This window comes from Ursus americanus, chromosome 2 (genome assembly GCF_024610735.1).
Source record: "Ursus americanus isolate L20-20 chromosome 2, mUrsAme1.1.p, whole genome shotgun sequence".
NCBI lineage: Eukaryota > Metazoa > Chordata > Mammalia > Carnivora > Ursidae > Ursus > Ursus americanus.
Window position 1 is genome coordinate 50,918,169 of NC_142128.1, and position 16,070 is coordinate 50,934,238.

A 16,070-nucleotide genomic window follows, 5' to 3' on the forward strand; every position below is an offset into this window, starting at 1 on the left:
CAGCAAGACTGAAATCCTTATCCATTTAATACCAATTCCTGTACAGAGCAATTCTATAATATAGAGAAAGAAATGTGTTTTTTTTTCTTTCATGGCTGGGACAGACATTGTTAACAACACTAGTTTTGATAAGCCACGCAACCTAGCGATTGGAATTAGTATCCTTAATCAAAAGGGTCTCCTTGATCAGGGGCTTGCTTAACATGCAAGCTACCTGGGTTGTGGCTCTGGCTTCAGTAAGTTGCCACCACCTGGGATGTGAACTGTGTCATGAATGATTCCTTCCCCTAGTCCTGTCTTTAAAGAGAGAAATGTAGGGGTGCCTGGGTAGCGCAGTCGTTAAGCGTCTGCCTTTGGCTCAGGGCGTGATCCCTGCGTTCCGGGATCGAGTCCCACATCGGGCTCCTCCACTGGGAGCCTGCTTCTTCCTCTCCCACTCCCCCTGCTTGTGTTCCCTCTCTCGCTGGCTGTCTCTCTGTCACATAAATAAATAAAATCTTTAAAAATAAATAAGTAAATGGAGAAATGTAAATTCTTACCCACGCTAATATTGCTTTTAGCCAGTTCTGGAGGTTGCGACATAAATCTACACATTTAACTACTGATTATACTTAGTTTTAAAGCCATTTGAATTTATTTATTTATTTTTAAAGGTTTTTATTTATGTATTTATTTGACAGAGAGAGAGTACAGGCAGGGGGAGCAGCAGCCAGAGGGCGAGGGAGAAGCAGACTCCCCTCTGAGCAGAGAGCCCAATGCGGGGCTCGATCCTAAGACCCGGGGATCATGACCTGAGCTGAAGGCAGACGCTTAACCCACTGAGCCCCCCGGGGCACCCCGCCATTTGAATTTATTTTTTCCTCTCTGCAGCATATAGCGTTGTCAAGTCTAGATAAAAGCTAATCTCTCTTTTTCCATCTCTTTCTTCCTTTCTGCACCTCTTGGCTTTGTCCCTTTTCGCAGAGGAAGCTCACCAGTGTGGGAAGGGGCTTCTCATCCATTGCCAAGCCGGGGTGTCCCGTTCCGCCACCATCGTCATCGCGTACTTGATGAAGCACACTCGGATGACCATGACTGATGCTTATAAATTTGTCAAAGGCAAACGACCAATTATTTCCCCAAACCTTAACTTCATGGGGCAATTACTGGAGTTTGAGGAAGACCTGAACAATGGTGTGACACCGCGAATCCTTACACCAAAGCTGATGGGCGTGGAAACGGTCGTCTGACGAAAGTCTGGATGGAAAGGATGCCTCGTCTCCATTAAGAGACGAAGAGAAAGAAGGATGGATTCTTTCCTTTTTTTTCTTTTTCTTTCTTTCTTCCTTCTTTTTTTTTAGATGGGGTCAAGTTTGTGAATGGAAACAAAACTTGTTTAAAACTTCTTATTTTTAACAAGTGTGAGAAGAATTTATCTTTTGATGCCGTTGAGATTTCCTTCCCATGAACTGATAAAGCAGGGAGGCTAAAGGAGTCATTTTTTTAAGCCAACAATAAAAATATAATAAAACTTGTTTCTTCCCCCCTTTTCCTTTTAAGCTATTTGTAGAGTTTATGATTGAATAGTCTGTGCAGGTTCATAGACCGAAGATACTACAACTTAAACAAATTAAAAAGAACCAAAAGGAAGAGGCAGAAAAGACACTGAATCATGAAGGCCTGAGAGCTGCCCGGGCCATCTACACAGGAAACAAAAACACAACCAAACCAAGCCCTGTTGTGCTCACTGGTGCAAAGAGGAAATCAGGGCAGCTTAAGTGGTCTAAGAACCCTTCACATTCTTTAAAGAGACAAAAGATTACTGTTGATTTTGTGTGTTTCGTACTCTGGATTATTTTTCCCCCCTCTTTGGGTTTAAGAGAATTTTTTGAAATAGCGAGGAACTGACCATTACACCCTATGCCTTCACCGGCTTCTTGTGCAATAACACGGTGTTTTGAGTGTGCAAACAAGTTAGAGCTGGCAGCTGAATAATAGACAAATAGTGCAAATTTGCCAGCTTGGAGATAGAAAGGAATTCAATAAAAATCAATTATTTTCCTTCCCACCTTTTTCCTTTAATTTTTTTTTTTATTTGATTCTGGTTACAGTGCCATAAACCTTGTTACATATGTATATCAGAATGTAAAAAAAAAAAAAAAAAAGACAAAAATTTATTTAAAAATATTTTTCGCAAAAAAAAAAAAACCAACTTGATGTGTTTCTGTTGATTGTGTAAAAATTTATTTTCATTATATAAATGAAACTCATTTTGGGATGTGTCTTTTTTCCTCCTCTCTTCCTCAACTCAAGTTCAAGCATCTCTTACCTCTGGTTAACTTGTACATGTAACATACTTGGAAATACACACATGTTTTTATAGGGAAAGGGATGAGGAAGGGAAAATATTCTCCGTTCTGCCACGACACGGAGAGAATTAGCAAGGAAACCAAAGAGCTCCAGTTATCAATCTGCCCAGTGATCATCCCCTCTGTTCTCACAGCCCTCTACCCTCTTATGCAAATGCAGTTTTCCGCTTAGGGAAAACCCCAAGTGAAGTCACCTTAGAGGGAGAAGGGGAGTTCTACCCCAGCCTTTATTTTTTTATAATAATATTTTTTATTATGTTAGTCACCATACAGTACATCCCTGGTTTTTTATGTAAAGTTGCATGATTCATTAGTTGCGTATAACACCCAGTGCACCATGCAATACGTGCCCTCCTTACTACCCATCACCAGCCTCTCCCATTCTCCCACCCCCCTCTACCCCAGCTTTGAGCTCTGGTGATCAGGTCGTTGCCAGATTGATTGGTTAGAATTCTGTGACCTTCCGGTGGCTGGCTGATAGATATTTGTGACCATTTGCCATTTAGGGGTCTTGACGGTCCCTCCCCTGCCCCCTTGCCACTGCTCTTGCCACTTGCTCACTTGACATCTTTTGGTAACATTAAGCACGGAGAGGAGAGTGCAAGGCAGCCAATTGACCTCAGCGCCATGAGTATAACTTTCCTATCACACTTGGTTAATACATCACTGGTGTTCCATGGGTTCCCAGTGCACGGAAAAGAGGACATGGGGGTAGGGGAAGAACATGATGTCAGTGTTTTCTACGTTTTATTAAAATACATGTCTAGAGGGACTTGGCCAAGGGGAAGATTCACAGCGAATTGAAATTTGCCTGGGGTGAGTGACAGAATTGAAGAGTTTGAGCATGTCCAGTTCTGGATGACTACGTTTGACCTATTTTTGTAGGCATTGCTTAGAACTGCTATAACAGGATTTTTTGACATTTATTTTTTTAAAATAGCTTTTCTGCTAGAAGTGAAAAAAGTGAAGACCGAACTGAACAGGAATTAACTGAGAGCTGTTTGAATTATTTTTACGACAAAGAGCTAATCAGGTGAAAAGTAAATTTCTCTTATGGTGTTTTCTATTCTTCAGACTAACAATTTCCTCGGTGCTAGAGCGTATTTAAGAAATCAAGTTGTTACATGATTAGTGATTTAAAGTACATGGTGATTTACTAGGCATTTCTTTTTGTCTATTCTAAATCCAAATGTTAAATTTCTGATCGACTGTAAGGCTTTTTTCCCCTTCCCTTTTCTTTAATCTATCTTTTTTTTTTTTTTAAACAAAGCAAGGAGAGGAATCAGTACAATTTCTGTTTTTTAGCTACATGGAAATGATTTATGCTTTTTGAACTTGATGATTTTGAGAGAAAGACTGTCCTGAGGCAGACAGGAATCCTGCCAACCCACATACCAAGAATTCTGAGAGAGACTTGGGTCTTTCTTGCTAATCTGTTTTGAGTCACTTAGCCTCTATTTCTTCATGAGGAATGTGAACCACTTCATGAAAATAAAATGGATTAACCAAGCTATTGCTCTAAAAACCAGACTTCCCAGGTTTCTGGGCCTCGCTAGGTGCCTCGGCTCACTGGGAAATAATTGTGAGTGTCATCTTCCTGAGAAAGCAAGAGTTTCTGACTGACCGATGCATGCATCATTCTCACCATCCAGCAACGGTGGTTTCGTGCTGAGCTAATTTAATGATTCAATATCGTGAATCTGTTACATACAGGTTCAGCAGTACAGCTGGCACTGTTAACCTTAAGTTGAACAGAACAACAGTTCCAGCTCCTCTCTATATATTTATTTCCACAGTTGATACTTTTCCAATCAGTGCATATTAACCAGGATATAGAGCTCGTGTTTCATTGAAGAGCTTGCTTTAGCTGCTTTTGGATCAGGACGAGCAGGTGGGAGGTGGGGCAGGAAAAATGACGAGTGGAGGAATGTACAAGGGAAAATAGGAAGGAAGAAACATACACAACCCAGCAATCACATGTTGACAAAAAATGAAGAAAGATGACCTTCTGAAGAGGTAATAAAATAGAAAAAGAGAAAATTGGAGGTTACAGTAAAACAAAAATGAAAAGCTATATTAGAATAAAGAACCAGGACCTGAGTCGCACTTAGAAGTTGACTAAGAACACTGATCTATTGCTCTAACTAGATCTTCTGGATGATAACATGTCTTTGAGCTAAACTGAATAGAGATAAGCAATATGGCTTTCACCTTGCTTGTGAATGGGCTTTTGTAGATAAACCACAACATATTATATTTATGTCTTAGTCCCTAAACATATAATATCCAATCTCAGGAAATATGGGTTGAGGTTTGGTTTCAAGCTCTAATCGGAAGCAGTCATTGTATATGGATGTGAGCAGAAAATGAGTATTAAGCGCTGGCCCCCAGAAGAATGGGCAGGAATAAAGTGTTTAGGAAAAAGAAGCCTTCCTTCCCCTATGGAGGTGGTAGACTGCCTGCCAGTGCTTTCCATGGTTCCTGATTTCCTTTTCTGTGACAACCTTTGTCAATGTCTGGTGGAAGACATGTGTATCAAGGTTTGATCAGAAGCAGAAGCACTGAGAGAGGTAAAATGGGTTTATTCCAGGGATAAGACAACTGTGGGTCTAGTGAAGACATCAATGGGAGTGTGTTGCCTCCATGTCTGGTAATGGGCTGAAGTCCCTGAGGTCAGCGGAGCCAACAGTCAGGGAGAAAACCTGGCCATGAAGTGGAGGAAGGCAAAGAAGTGGAATCTGGAGGAAGATCTAGAACCCACATTTGCTTTTGACCAACCTCAGTGATAATGGGTGACTTTGGAGAGGGGTCTGGTGCCCTTTACCAGGGAGCTGAACACATACCTGGTACAGGACTTGTGAAACTGGAGGAGGGGTAATGCAGGGATCACAGCTGCTGCCCTAAGCCCAGGTGAGCCAGCAGGTCTGTGAAACTGTGTACTGGCTACAGTATTGCCCGGTGCCCTCTTCGGAGCAAAGTGGCTGCTGCTTCACTTCCGCCTGCCAAATCTCATGTAAATTTCTCTTAAGGCTAACACTTAACCCAGCGTGAAACCCGAAGGGAAAAATGCAGTTTCTGATTTAGCTAAATTGATATTGTATGAAACCACCACACTCCCCCCTTGCCAACTTGGCGTCTACCTACACTTCTTTTAACTGTATATAACTTCCAGGGAAAGACATTAGAAAATGATGTTTCTCTCTAATAAGTGTCACTTCTACACTGGAAAACACGCTAACCCTGTCTCCAAGAGAGGGTACATAACCCCACATATTGTGACTTAGTCCATCCTTGGGTGAAGTTCGTTCCTCCTCTGGTTGAGATCCACTCTGTCTTTGATATCCTATAATTTAAATACTGAGGTATAAGGATATTGTAGATTGAATCGTGTTTGCCCAAAAGATGTGCTTCTGACGTTTTAAGCCCCAGACCCCTTGTAAATGTGATCTTATCTGGAAATAGGGTCTTTGCAGATGTAATCGAATTCTTAAAGAGTTCATATTGGATTAGGCCAATCCCATTACTGCTGTCCTCATAGAAAGAGGGAAACGTGGACGCACACAAAGGAACGAATGCCGCATGATGCGGGCGGTAGAGATTGGAGAGGTACACCTCAAACGAAGGAACACCAAAAGTTGCTGGGTTGCACCAGAAACTGAGAGACAGGCTTGGAACAGACTGTCCCTCAGAGCTTCCCAATGGAGCTAACTCTGCTGATACCCTGACTCTGGACTTCTAGGCTCCAGATATAAGAGAATACATTTCCGTTTTTTTTTTTTTTTTTTTTAAGATTTTATTTATTTGACACAGACAGCCAGAGGGAGAGGGAACACAAGCAGGGGGAGTGGGAGAGGAAGAAGCAGGCTCATAGCGGAGGAGCCTGATGTGGGGCTCGATCCCATAACGCCAGGATCACGCCCTGAGCCGAAGGCAGATGCTTAACTGCTGTGCCACCCAGGCGCCCCACATTTCCGTTGTTTTAAGCCACCCTGTTTGTAGGACTTTGTTATGGCAGCCCCATGAAAAGAAAAGATACCTACCTTGACTACATTTTATGTTAGATGGTAGCTGGAGGAGAAAAAAAGAATTAGTTAACATGTAATCAAATGTATATTTATAAAAGTAAGAAATATTTTTAACTCTTACCACTCTACTTTCTACGACGGATCATATGGTCATAGTTGATGTTTCTAACTGCCTTCTTTCACTATCCATTCCATATACCCTTTGTCCTCAGCAAGTATATCACCTGGTCATGGTTCCTTGCCTGTTGGGGTGACCTGTATCTTCACCTTTGAAGGATCTGAGCTTTTGGCAGTCCTGCCGGCATTGGGTTGTTTTCCATTTACTTTTGTTGCAGGACGTGAGTATAAAATGTGCCCTTCATCCAGACACACTTCTAACTCCTATAGTCCAGTAGTAACCCAGTTCTCCCCTGCTGGCCATAGTTACCCCAGCCAGCTCAGCAACCCTGTGTCTGTTTGTTGGTTCTTAAGCACGAGGAGCCTGAGGTGGCCAGCACGCAGTATCAACTCTCAGTTTAACGGAGCCATTGCTGGATCTTCTAGCAGAAACACCTGTCCCTTGGGAACTAAGCCTTCTAGACCAGCAGAACCCAAAGTTGCAGGGTAGGCGAAACAAATTTTGCAAGTGGATCATGAGGGGTAGTGGTGAGAGGAGCTTTTTCCATTTCTATCCCTTGATTTTGGGACCCACAATCTTGGATAAGGGAGAAACAGCAGCCTATATTGGTTGACGATTTAGAGAATTTGCTGCACCTTGCAGGGACATTACCCTTATTCCAAAGAGTGTCTTTACTCACACAGCACAGTAACTGAATTGTCAAAAGGACCATTCCACTGCTTCAGAGTGATGGATAACATGGTAAGACTAGTGAATTCCATGAGCATGAGCTTGCTGTCACACTTCATTTGCTGCAAAATAAGTTCCTTGGCCAGAAGTGAAGCATTATAAAACACCATGATGGTGAATAAGACATAAGAATTGTGTTAAGTCCACAGACACTATTTTGGCAAAAGCATTGAGGCCAGGAAGGCAAAGCCATATGAAGAGTAAGTTTCTATGGAGTAAGAACAAAGAGTTCCCCTTCCATGACAGAAGTGGTCCAATGTAATTAACTCACCATCAGAGGCTAGCTGATTCGTCGAAATGGTGCTATTTCAGGGGCTCAGTGTGGGGCTCTGCTTTGAGTTGGTTGGATACTCAGCAGTGAGTATAGCCAGATCAGCCATGGTGAGTAGAAATTCACGTTGCTGAGCTCACACATACTCTCCATCTCTGCCGCCATGCCTACTTTGCTCATGATCCCATTGGTCAAAGATAGTGACTAAAGCAAGGGACCTGACAGAGTCCACAGAATGTGTCATCTTGACGATTATCAAGATCCTTCTATGTTGAGCTTGAGCTTTGTTTAGTATTCGCATGGGACATTCTGTGCCCATTGAGAGAGTTCCATCCATTTACTTCTTCCTCAGACTTTCTTATCACCAATGTTCCAGGCATGTTTCTTCCAGGTCCCTGATTATCCATCCGAACCATTAGCCACTGCCCACGAAGCAATGTAAATTCATACTTCTGGCTGTCTTTCCTTTCAGATGCAATGATCAACTAGGGGCACTGCTAGAAGTTCTGCCCACTGGGGAAATTCTCCTTTATCACTATCCTCCTGGGCCACCCCAGAGTGCGATTGTAGTGATTTTACCCAGGGGCTGTAATTTGCCAACTCCTGGCCTTTATTAACAAGTATAGGGAGATAAGCATCTGTCGGATCAATACTACTTATCTGGTGCTAGGAGCTGTGTTGATTTCTTCCATCAATAAAACCGCATGTGGAATAGCAGCTTTAATTGGAGCCAACACCTGATTGAGATCTTAAAAACCCACTACCATTCTTCAGAATTCATCTGTTTCTGTGTAGGGCAGATATGAGAAATAAATGGGGACATAGCAAGAATCACCATCCTTGCAGCGTTTTTTTGTTTTTTTTAGTCCTTGCTGGCAGTCCTAATGTCCACAATCTCTTTGGGGGTACAATATTGCTTTGTGTTTACTATTTTGGCATGTAGCTTATTGCTGTATAACAAAGTGCTCCAAAACTTAGTGATTTACACCAATAATAATAATTTGTTTTAGTCATTAATGTGAAATTCAGTTCGGTTCAACAGAAACAGTTCATCTCTGATAAACTCAGCGGGATAAGAAGTGTCATCTGGGGTTGGAGAATCTACTTCCAAGATGTCTTGCTCAAGTACTTCTTATATTTGGCTTGGATCTCAGCCATGGTTGTCCAGTGGACATCTTGGCTCCTCTTCGCAATGGCCTCTCCATGGGGATGCTTGGGCTTCCTGAAAACATGGCAGCTCTTTTTCAAGAAGCCTGAAGGAAAGCTGCAAAACTTCTGAATCACCTAGACTTGGAAGTCCTGTTCTCAAGTGAATCACTAATAGGAGCTCAGATTCAAGGAGAGGGACATTATAGTCCACCTCTCAATGACAAGCATGGCAAAGTATTTGTAGCCATCTGTTATCCATCACTGTTCCTTGCACAACCAAGCCAATATGTGGAAAAGTAAGGAAGCACTAACATGGGAAAGATGGTAAAGAAAGAATGATGTTAATTTCCTTGATAAAGTACCTCAAATAGGATAACATGTGAACTCCACTCTTGATCTAAAGATTATCTTTTTCCATCCTCCAAACCCAAGCCCCGAGGAATGGAGATAAAGGACACCGGAGGAGAGTTATATCTATTTAATGGTTGTGTACACATCTTGTTCCAATAGGAGTGTCAGTTTCCTTAGAACCAAACCACCCATCTTATTTTGTCCAGATCAGACTTCTACAGCATAATAGATTTTTGAAGTGACTGGTTTGAGAGACATTTTATACCCCATAATTCATGGCTAATTCTCTGAACTGCTTTTTCCTCCCTTTGACTTGATATATTACAAAGACAAACCTGAATGTTTCTCAAAGGGAAAAAAAATCAACGGATCGTTTGTATCTCTATGTGCTATTAGATAATGTCTAAAGAATTAGTGACCAAACGACTGGCCTGGTATCAGAACTTGGAATGATCCCTCACCGCTGGGAGAATGGATGCCCCCCTTGGGCGCACACAGCATGAGTTTTTAGCCTTTGTACCTTGGTGCTTGTATTCTTATTGGCCAACTATGGGATCTTGGAAATAGTCTCTGCTTTATCTTTGGTTTACTCAGAAGTAGACCATGAGGATGAATTCCAGAACAAGTAGTTGAGCAGGTGATCTCTGCTGAAGCCAGTTAGGGAGAGGGGAATTGACACGGGGTAGGGAAAGAAGCCAATGAAGAGTAAGTTATCAACAGTTACCATTGTGAACAACTGGAGCTTAATTGCAGTGTAGAATATGAAACCCAGAATTATCCTCCCAAGGGGTGAAGGAGCTGTGGAATTTAGATGAAGGTTAATTGGGTAGGGGAGGACGCATCAGTTCCTGGCACTTCTAGTCTTAGAGGGCAGGCAGAGTGACCAGACAAAGTCCTCAGGCAAAGAGTCACAGCTCCCGGCATTTAAAAGACAGGCTGGGGGAACCTGGGTGGCACAGCAGTTAGGCGTCTGCCTTCAGCTCAGGGCGTGATCCTGGCATTGTGGGATCGAGCCCCACATCAGGCTCCTCCGCTATGAGCCTGCTTCTTCCTCTCCCACTCCCCCTGCTTGTGTTCCCTCTCTCACTGGCTGTCTCTGTCGAATAAATAAATAAAAAATCTTAAAAAAAAAAAAAAAAAGACAGGCTGGCCTGTCCTGGAAATGGTTAGTGACAGGGAATAGGGAGAGGGCTGACTGTGTATATCTCTTATAGACCCCATAGCTGGTGGAGCAGACCAGTGTTTCCTTGGGGGTCCTTGACCTTTCAACCAGCCACTGAGTCCCAATGAAAATAGACATATTTAAAGAAGAATAGGAAATCTTCCCATATTCATTCAGAAATCCAGAATGTCTACTTGTCTCCTGTCTTGTTCCATTCATCAATAATATGTGTATGTATATATATATATTTTTTTTAACTAATTAGGCACTATATCCTTCATTCTTCTATTTCTTATCTCAATTCTCTCTCAACCTTTTTACTAAGAGTTAAACTTGCTAAATCACAGTCTACTTCCAAAGGATATTTATTGGATATCCATTATTCCAAAGGATAAATATCCAAGGATATTTATCCCTGATCATTGGCTCTGTATGTATTCAGACTCAAGGCCCTGGACACTTGATTTTTCTCTTTCCTTCATCTTTCATGCAGTCAACACATGAATCATTCAGCACCTTGTTTCTGACATTTATTCGTTCATTAATACCAGTGCCCCTTTGTGATGGAGTGTACTGGGGGAAAGGGCAAGTGGGGAGATGGGCTTGAAGAGAGCTCTCTAAAAGCCAGCTGTCTTTGGTGACAGGGAAAGTAGAGGTGTTTATCAAGAGGCCGGCTGAGCCCTCCACAAACCTATCTGATATGTAAACCCTTTAAGAAATGTTTAAATGGCAATTATTTCCCTCTGAATCATTTTATGAGTGGATGCATCTCAAGTTCAAAGGGGAAGCGAGCACTTAAGCCATCTTTTCCTTTATCACCCCTGTTTTCATCTTGGAGGGTAAGTGTTTTCTCTTTAGGACAAATGTCAACTGAAATGTCCTAGAACATCAAACACCACATTTTTTTCCTAAGGATTCCTCTTGTGTGGTAAAAAATACGTAGGCCTAGGAGTCATAAATCCTGTGCGGCATTGATCAACTCATTCAACCTCTCTGAGTCTTAGTTTCCCACCTCACATGGTTATGAGGATTAAATGAATAAAGGTGGGCAAAGCACCCAGCACAGTGACGAATACAAAGCTAGGAGACTGATAAATGTTACTTCTTGAAGATGAGAGTTCTTATAAGAAAACAATTTTAATTTTCCCAGATATTTTAAATCACTGGGGGATGCACTGAATATTTTTCAAATTATTTTATTGAAATGTAATTGACATACAATGTTATATTAGTTTCAGGAGTACAGCATAGCGATTGGATTTTTTTTAAAGATTTATTTATTTATTTATTTATTTATTTATTTATTTATTTATTTATTTATTTATATGAGTGGGGGGTAGAAGCAGAGAGAGAATCCCCAAGCAGACTTCCTGTTGAGCAGGGAGTCTGACGCAGAGCTCAGTCTCACGACCCTGAGATCATGACCTGAGCCCAAATCAAGAGTCAGACACTCAACTGACTGAGCCACCCAGGCGCCATGATTGGATAATTCTATATGTTACTCAACACTCCCCACAATAAGTGTAGTCACCACACAACGTTAGAATATTATTGACTCTATTCCTAATGCCATGCTTTTCATCTCTATATTTATTTTGTAACTGAAAGTTTGTATCTCTTCATCTCCTTTCTCTATTTCCCTCATCTCCTCACACACCCCTCCCCTCCCCTCTGGCAACCACCGGTTTGTTCTTTGTATCGAAGACTCTATTTGTCTTTTGTGTGTTCATTTGTTTTGTTTTTTAGATTCCACACAGAGTGAAATCATGTGGTATAGAGAGTCAGAAATAAAGCCGCACCTATATGGCCAATGAATCTATGATGAAGGAGGCAAGATATACACTGAGCAATATTTTACATGACTTATGTTGTAACAAATTAAGAGAAGCTAGAGAGGCAGAGGCAAAGGCCAAAAGGAGAGAAGAAAACACAGCTATTGATGTATTACCTCTTGTTCCTTCTATCTCAGTTCCCAAAGGTCATCACAGAGACATTTCCGTTCTCCTAATCCGGACGTGAGCGGCTGGAATTCTCATGACAGTGGGTCTTCCCAAGCTAGGAAGCACTGTGCTTTAACGTTTATTCATTCAACAAACACTTGCTTCATGTATATCTTGCAGTGGCCCAAGGTATGACAAGGGCCCATCAAGGTCATACCCTTGGGGAGGCCCAAAGCCCCTCCGATAGTCTGTTCAGACTATATGTTTACATGGGGCAAGAGGCATTTGGCTTGCCCAATAGCACCCAGTTCTGTGTCTTCCTTACCTTAAGAATCCACTAAGAAATTAGAACATTTTCATGCCATTGGTTTTTGTCATCTAAAACCGTTGTCAGCTCACAAAATTCCAGAATATTCAAAAATCAGCTTACATGAGCTGGCGTGAGCCAGTGTATTTCTATGCGATAATATTTAAAAGCCATCCTCTACCTCATAAAGCTGTCATGGCAGGCAGCTCCCCGAAGATCTATTTTTCTTTCTTTAGCTAACTTCAAGCTGTCTTTCCTTGTTTGGGATGGCAGGGAGAAAATTGCTGGGTAGAAGTGGTAGAAGGGACAATGTCAGAATCAGTGACAGAATAGCAGCAACATAATTATTATTATAACTGTAATGTGTTGCATGTAAATGGCACTTTCTTTCCAAAGGTCTCACAACGCTTTTCTAAATATCTCTTTTAAATTCAAAAGTATTTACTGAAGAAGGCAGAACAAAATATAATTATATTAGAATTTTCCTCTGAAATACAATTCAGTTCATATAAAGTGGACTTCTTGGAAGGTGAATTATTGGCATACACATAGGGACGTTTTATGGCATATTTTTGACAAAGGAAGTCCCAGGGTATGGGTCTTTGAGGGGAGCATTAAACAGAGGGGTTAACACATTTCCACGTAATGGGGGGACCATTGCCAAGAAGCAGATTGAGATGAAAAACAAGAACGGCATCTCTCTACCCCCAGCCCCACATTCTTGCTAGAGGTATTTTAAATGACATGGATCCAGGACTCCAATAAAAGATGAAATCTTTTGTTCCTGGAATAGCAAGAGAGGCTAGAAGTATTTTTGTCAGACGGCAAGTGTATAAGAAGAATTCAATCCAAATAAGTACCTAAGACAGAAAGCAGGCAACAGGTGAGCATGGGGGAGGCATAGCCTACAGGGGCTCTTCTCCTTCCGTCTTTGGACCACTACAGAGGTTAGAAATAGACGTCAGTGACTATGAACCCTCAGAACCACATGTAAACTGTGTATGTGTATGAACACATTCATTACGATGAGGGTGTCTCTACTTTATATCAGTTTTCAATGATCTTTTAACCACAGGAGTGAAGAACTCCCAGCCTAGAGAGATGTCTTGAGGACATAGATTTGACATTGCTCCTAGAAGTGGCCCCCAAATGTCACCAGCTTCAGGATAATTTAGACCTTGCCTATCCTTCCAGGCTCCTGTCAGCCACGGGACTTGGGTAACTATGTAGGGTGAAAAGATGGCTCATACCTAGCACCCAGGTTTGGAGAAATGCAGCCTCTCCCCTTATTAAAATTGTCCTCGGCTGTCTGGAGAGCTTTAGAGCTCCCAGAGATGCTGCTACGTGTGTGCCTCTTCGCTGCCCACACCAGCTGCTTCAGATGGCTCTACGTGGCTGCAAAATTGCTGTGACAAAGTGCCCCATGGGGTGCTGTGTCTGCCACCCCTTAGTACCCTGCAGCTAAAAGAGGGCATCGCATGGGTGGTTTGGATTGCCCGAGGCTCATCGGCTGAGAAAACAAAAAAGACATCCCATAATGCTTATCAAAATGGAGAAGCTGGGTCAGACTCACCGGTCAGGCTGCAGGGGTCTTAGAGCCTGCTCTCTGGGTCTTAGTGTCTGTAAGTCCTAAGAGTGACTATCCCGACCCACAAGCCCCGTGAAGCATCTGGACAGTCAGCAATCTCCTTGCCTGAGGCAGTTGACCTCTGCTGAGGCCAGCTTCCACGGAAAATGGACACCAAGCCTCTTCCGACCTGCAAGCCCCGTGAAGCACCTGGACAGTCAGCAATCTCCTTGCCTGTCTGAGGCAGTTGACCTCTGCTGAGGCCAGCTTCCAGGGAAAATGGACGCCAAGCCTCTTCGCCATCTTGAAGATGCCCATCTCTAAGCTGTAGATGGTGGACAATAAGCCTCTATAATACCCAGTAACTGCAAACACCGTTGACTACCCTAAATCAGTTAGGAAAGCGGCCCTCCCAATCCAGAACTAACCACTGAATCCTTATGAGGCTTGATGGATGAACAGGACTTGCCCAAAAACTCCAATGGGACCCTCAAATGTATGCATCTCAGGGCCATGCCCAGAGGTCAAGTTGAAGACAATCAAGAAGCTTCAGACTGGATATTAGATGAGCTGAGTTTACACAGATACCATCCTGGGAGGCTGGGAAGTTGTAAAATTTCCTGATTGTCAGGCCTTAGGAAACCCAAACAAACAAACAAGCAAAGAAACAAAGGAACAAGCAAACGGTTAGGTGGTTAGGCATTGCAGCAAATGGCCTCACAGCCTCCCCAGACTGGCTGAACTTATCCAGAAAGGCCTCATTCATCCACCCACCCCACCCCCCAGACACAAGGCGGGGAGCTTTCTGGGGACTTGCTCAGGCGATGATGTTCATACAGATGTGCCGAGTACCTTGTTCCAAAGCGGGTTCCGATTCGCTAGATGAGAGATGAGACCTGAAATCCTGCATTTCTACCCCGCTTCCCAGGGTTCCAGACCTGCCGATCCAAGGACCACGCTTTGGGCAGCAGGCCTCGGAGGACACATTTTTCAAAGAGGTCATCACCATGGAGATGAGCGGCCACAGGAGCTCAGGATGGCTCTCTTTGGGACCTACTCTGGGCTCTGCCGACAGGTGTGATTTCACTCTCCACACTCCAGTTTCTAGAGAACGGAGATGATAAGAAAATCTGTGAAATGGAGCAAATGATACTTGCTCTTTCTCAGCCCTCATCAATATCACGGGATCAGAACTTGATGGGTGCTAAGGAGTTTCAATCCAGAGTACCATCCGCCCCTACTTCAGCGTACCCTTTCCCAAGGACGGGAAACTGCCTTCTAATGAATGACCCGTGTCCAGACAACTGCTTGGAGTTGGAGGGCGTCATTGCGATCGCCTGCCATGGCATCCTTCCTCACCCCCTGTGAGTTCTTTGTTTGTTTGTTTTGTAACTGGGTCTTGTGCAAACACAAAATTGACAGACACCTGCCCCCCCTCCATGCCCTGGTCTTGGCTGAGCTTTCCTTTCTCATGGGCTGGGGGCAAAGCGGGGGCTTTGGCTACTCAGGGCTCATAAATGTCAGGGTGCTTTCCTGGGGCTGATGTGGTTTTTCATGCCTGCATTGTATCTGACAGGCTACAAGTCCAGGGCATTTTTAACTTCAGTTAGGCAACACCCAAATCCGCCAGGTTGAAGTTAAATCCCCTTTTGCTGCGCCCGGAGTGCTAGCCGAGGGCACCGTGTATCCTCAGCGCCACAGGCACCGGCACAGATGGGGCGGCTCTGGGCCGATTCTCCTATATTTAACACGGCCCTAATTACCCACAGGTCTCTGAGTGAGGAGGGCTGATGAGCGGTTCAAGTTCCCTGCATAGAAATAGCCCCAGAATAGTTCCAGTGTTGTTTCTAATTGCAATGGATGAGCAGACTGGCTCATTAATCCTCCCCTATCAGCCTGCAAACTGGCTGCCCCAGAATAGCCCTGATCTCAGCCAGCCCACAGCCAGCTTGCGGGCTGCTGGTTTTGTATCTCTTTGGAGCGGGAAGGATCTCCTCCCCGGGGTCGGGTGCGTCTTTGGGGGTGAGGAGCCGTCTATGGATTCTGGAATCTTCGGTTAACGTAGGAACAGGATGTGGAAAAGTGAAGAATACCACCCTGGGT

At 43.4% G+C, this 16,070-nt stretch overlaps 1 protein-coding gene across 2 annotated transcripts in view; it reads left to right on the plus strand.

Moving 5' to 3' along the window:
- Positions 1-2,167, plus strand: part of DUSP10 (dual specificity phosphatase 10) — a 39,354-nt gene extending 37,187 nt beyond the window's left edge. Inside the window, exon 4 of one of the 2 annotated variants that reach the window (XM_045809648.2) lies at positions 964-2,165. In XM_045809648.2, the coding sequence (XP_045665604.1) occupies positions 964-1,229 (266 nt within the window). In that variant the 3' untranslated portion in view covers positions 1,230-2,165. Of the gene's footprint in view, positions 1-963 lie in introns of both variants that reach the window. The other variant, XM_045809649.2, reaches the window with a different exon arrangement.
- Positions 2,168-16,070: the final 13,903 nt, after the last annotated feature.